General features: G+C 47.3%; 1 protein-coding gene across 1 annotated transcript; it reads right to left on the reverse strand.

The window, feature by feature from the left end:
- Positions 1 to 948: 948 nt before the first annotated feature.
- On the reverse strand, positions 949 to 1964 carry LOC116527955 (olfactory receptor 6V1). Its single transcript, XM_032245185.1, has one exon. It carries the CDS (start codon positions 1947 to 1949, stop codon positions 1008 to 1010), a length of 942 nt encoding a protein of 313 aa, XP_032101076.1. The 5' UTR covers positions 1950 to 1964; the 3' UTR covers positions 949 to 1007.
- Positions 1965 to 4997: the final 3033 nt, after the last annotated feature.

Genomic DNA, 4997 nt, shown 5'->3' on the forward strand with positions numbered 1-4997 from the left:
GGCCTTATCTTTCTAAAACTCTGAATATTTCCTCTTTGGAAACCACATAATTCCTTACTAGTGGAGATTTATCTTGTTTAATTTTTCTGTTTCATCTTTCTCTGAGGCAAAGGTACCTGATGAATTGCACTCTCACAATGTCCACCTTATGTTCAATGTGATACTCAGGTGTCATCTCACCAGGAAGCCGTCACTCAGCCCTGCCTGGTCTCAGCGTTGCTCTCCTGTGTGCTCATAAAACCTTCTGGGATTCCACTGTTGCATATTCCCTGCTGTGCTGGAAACAGCCCTTTATCACTCTATCACTCTTTCCTTCCTTAGGCCAAGAGCTTTGTCAGGTTAAGGACCATTTATGCCGTCTTTACCTTCTTACCCTATAGCTGTTGCAGTGCCTGAGATACACAGCCTACTCAATGTTGGTGAAGTGAATGAATAAATGGATGAATAATTATACAAGGACCCAGCCCCCCACCCCATACATTCACACACACATTGAAAAACAATCGGCTTGTTTTTGATAAGTTTTGCCTCTTCCCTTGATTCCAGGTAGCCCAAGGACTCACGGTGCCTCCATTCAGCAATGGATGCACATTGTGATAGAGAAGCACACCCTGAACACATACACACATGCACACACACACACGTACACGCACGTGCATACACGCACATGCACGCACATACACACACATGTGTATATACTGGGACTGGATACTACCTCTTCATCAGAGAGCACTTCTTGGCTACTCTTCCTTAAATGCAAAGCACATGCACTTCCCTTTACTGAAAGCTCTGGGCTACTCTTAGAGTTCTTATGGCTGCCAAGGGACGTATGGAACACTTCCATGGTGGCCCTTAAAAGCTTTGGACCAGACTGTGCAGCACTGAGAGTTCACTGTAGGAAAAAAAACTAAAGAAACTCAACAGTGGTCTTCCCACTCGCCAGAAGTCTCCCTCCTCACAGAACTGCTCAATGGAAACAGACCAGGTCCCCCTGCGTCCTGGGCTCATCATTGTGCTTTGCGAAGGCCTTTCAGCCTCTGCATCTGCCCCTGTAGCACTGTTTTAACTGTTTCATTGCGGAAGGTAAGGATAAAGGGATTGAGGAAGGGGGTGAGAACTGAAGTAACCAAGGCCACAAACTTCTTTACTTGCGCAAAGTGAGCTTTGCCAGGCCTGACATACAGAAAGATGGTACTACCATAGCCAATGAAGACCAGTGTGAGGTGGGACCCACAGGTGGAGAAAGTCTTCTGGCGGCTGCTGGCAGAGGGGATCTGTAGCACAGTGGTCACTATGTAGCCATAGGAGATGAGGGTAACCAGGAAGGAGCTGAGGACAAAGGCCAAGGCCATCAGAAAGTCCCAGAATTCCAATAGGTGGGTGTCAGAGCAGGACAACTGCAGGAGAGGTGCATTGTCACAGAAGAAGTGGTTAATGACGTTGCCGTGGCAATAATCAAGATAAGATCGAGAGAGGACAGTGGGTACCATGGCTAGGAAAGGAACTGCCCAGGCAGCCCCAGCCAGCCGGACACACACAGCCCAGCTCATCAGCGTGCCATAGCGCAGTGGGTGGCAGATAGCCACAAAGCGGTCAAGGGCCATATCTGCCAGGATGAGGAAAGAGGTGGAACCCAAGGAAAAGTAGAAGTAGAACTGGACCATGCAGCCAGTGAAGGTAATGACTTTGTGGGGAACCAGCAAGTCTGAGAGCATCCTGGGCACTGCAGTCATGCTTACCAAGATCTCCAGCAGGGAAAAATTGCCCAGGAAGAAGTACATGGGTGTATGTAGGTGGGTGTCAGCTATGACCATAACTATGATGATGGTGTTTCCCATGAAGGCTAGAAGGTAAAGCACGAGGAAGGGGCCATACAGAAGAGCCTGCAGCTCGCCGAGGGAGGAGAAGCCCGAGAGGACAAATTCCGAGGGCTGACTCAGATTTGCCATGATCCACGGGCTGGGGTCCTGCAGGCAAGGGAAACAAAAGACAGCTGGAGAGGCAGAAACAGAGAGAGACAGAGAACCACTTACCATGAAACAGAAGAAACAGGGACAGAGACGGAGAATATAGAGAGAAAGGCAAGTAGCCAGCGAGTGATAAACAGAAAAGCAGAAAGAAAAAGCAATAAAGAAAGATAACAGAATAGGAATAGAAGAGTCATAGTAAAACAGAGTGAAGATATCCGAGAAGTGAAAGACATAAAAAGCCATTGTGAAAAAGAGAGAAGGCTGGGAATAGTGGCTCATGCCTGTAACCCCAGTGGGCTGAGGCAGGTGGATAACTTGAGGTCAGGAGTTCAAGACCAGTGTGGCCAGCATGATGAAACCCTGTCTCTACTAAAAATACAAAAGTAAGCCAGGTGTAGGCACCTGCAATCTCAGCTACCTGGCAGGCTGAGGAATGAGAATCGCTTGAACCTGGGGGGCCGAGGTTAGAGTGAGCTGAGATCGCGCCACTGCACTTCAGCCTGGGTGACAGAGCAAGACTCCATCTCAAATTAAAAAAAAAAAAAAAAAGAAAGGAAGAAAGAAAAACAGGAGCAGATTAAGGAAGACCACATGGCAACAGACATCCACACGGCAAGAGACATTGACATTTAGGGAGAAAACAAGAAGGAAATAACAGAGGAACAGAGAAGGAATGGAAAAAATTCAAATATAGGAGAGGGAGAAAGAAAGACAGGAAGGGGAGGAAAACAGAAAAAAAGAGAGAGGGAGAGAGAACATTAGTGCACATGATCCAGAAGCTCCCGATGTAGGCCAATGTGTCTGTGTCACACCCAGAGGTGGTGCCCCAGGACCCCTTTTAAAGGGTCCCTGCAAACATTTCTGAGCTGTCTCTCTGAGGACCCTCGCTTATGCACATTTCTCTAGTGGTGATCCTGAAATTAGTGAAAGTCAGAGGCTTTAGTCCAGAAATTAGCTTTCTCTAGAGTGGCCCTCTGCTTAATGTTTGCAAAGATGGAGAGCAGAAAGGGTGCAGGAGGTCAGGGAGGAAGGCCTGGAAATTCAAATGAAACCCCGTCTCTCCTAAAAATACAAAAAAATTTTGAGACCAGGTGGCGGGCGCCTGTAATCTCAGCTCTCCGGGAGGCTGAGACAAGAGAATTGCTTGAGCCCAGGAGGCGGAGGTTGCAGTGAGCAGAGATCGCATCAGCTTTGCATCTCCAATGCACTTCCCCTCCCGCGGTGGTAGGAAGCACAAGCTATGGAGTTGGCCTGCCTGTGTTAGGATTCTGGCTCCAGACTTGCTTGTCACGGGCCATAAATCTGCTCTTCTTTGTTACTTACTCTCTCAGAGCCTCCGTTTACTCAGCTGTAAAGTAAAGGTAATACTAGTACTTAGACTCTAAGGTGATTATAAAATTAAATAAACTTTTTAGGGCAGTGACTGGCACATACTAGCTAACACGTCGTTGTTGTTATCAAGTTCTTAGTGTTGCGACTGTCAATAGAACTCAAATTTTCTTAGGCCATCGTCTCTCCACACTTCTTCTTGTTGCCAATGTGTGTGTGTGTGTGTGTGTGTGTGTGTGTGTGTGTGTAGATCTTTACAGCTTTACACTGTTCCTTGGAATTTCAGTTCACTAAAAGAGTACTTTAAAACATTTAAAACACACACAAACATAAGTATTTACAACACACACTCTAAGGAGTGGAAGGTGTGAAGCTGTGTATAGTTATACTCTGACCCTTTCTCCAGCCCCATAAAAACTTCATTTGGGGCTGTGTCCTGGCTACCCAGCAAAGGCATTCTAATTTTAAAAAGCTTTGTAGGAGCTGGGTGCAGTGGCTCATGCTTGTAATCCCAGCACTTTGGGAGGCTGAGGTGGGTGGATCACGAGTTCAGGAATTTGAGACCAGGCTGGTCAACACAGTAAAACCCGGTCTCTACTAAAAATACAAAAATCAGCTGGGCGTGGTGGTGGCGGGTGCCTGTAATCCTAGCTACTCTGGAGGCTGAGGCAGGAGAATTGCTTGAACCTGGGAAGCGGAGGTTGCAATGAGCCAAGATCACATCACTGCACTCCAACTTGGGCGACAGAGCGAGACTCCATCTCAAAAAATAAAATAAAAAAATAATGCCTTGCACCCACGCCACTGACAAACCTTAATGGAAAGTCTGAAATCTAGCCCAGCACTGACCAAATTCAAACTCAGTCCTTATGTTTGTGTTGCATGAGAACCTGACTGACACACAGACTTCCACCACTCACCTTAACTTCCAAGCATGGTGTCCTCTTCGTAAACCGCTCTCACTTAGGCATTCATACCTGGAGATGCCTGCCTGCTGGCCTCACTCTGTAATGTGAGTGACATCAGAGATGCAGGCTCTTGCCTTTGGGTTGTGTCTTGCAGCTGGCAAGGGTGGACAGGGGCTCTGTGCACAGCTGGGAAGGGGTGGCACTGCTGGGTGAGCTAAAACACCGCTAGTCCTTACGCTGATTTTCTAATCCAGCGCCTACCCTGTATCACTACAAAGCCAGGGGTAGCAGCATTGATGTGGGGCTGGGAGATGGAAAAGAAGTCCCTCAGGAGACCAGAGGGGAAAGGCGCTGATTCTGTCCCTTCTCCCTCAAGGATGAGTGTTCTCAGCTCTTTCTCTTGTCCACATCTCTAAGTCCTTCATCCCTTAGTGATGTTTACAGTTTACAAAAAGACTCCAGCCAAGTGCTTTCTGTGGGAATGACAGGAAGCCAAGGAGCCCTCTGGGGACTTCTGAGGCACTGATGTTACTCCTTAGAATAATGAGATGCCCTCTGTTTTGAGGAAGTAACATTTGAGAAAAAGATCTGAATAAAGAAAGGGATAAAGACCTAGATACACCCAAGCAGCTGATGGCTTAAAATCAGCACCTTTGCAGTATGTGTCTCCTCGCCTTTCTCCTCCTAGGACCATGGAAAAAAGATGAGATCATGGAACAAACACAGAGGAATTTTCCCAGCTGGACTAAAATTATGACAGCCTAGATACTTAGTCAGGGCTGGATCCAGA

Source organism: Sapajus apella, unplaced genomic scaffold (assembly GCF_009761245.1).
Source record: "Sapajus apella isolate SASKATOON/1434 unplaced genomic scaffold, GSC_monkey_1.0 scaffold56, whole genome shotgun sequence".
Lineage (NCBI taxonomy): Eukaryota > Metazoa > Chordata > Mammalia > Primates > Cebidae > Sapajus > Sapajus apella.

Bases quoted from the DNA above. Each gene is read 5' to 3' on its own strand.
- LOC116527955 (XM_032245185.1), bottom strand. From the start codon at position 1,949: ATGGCAAATCTGAGTCAGCCCTCGGAATTTGTCCTCTCGGGCTTCTCC.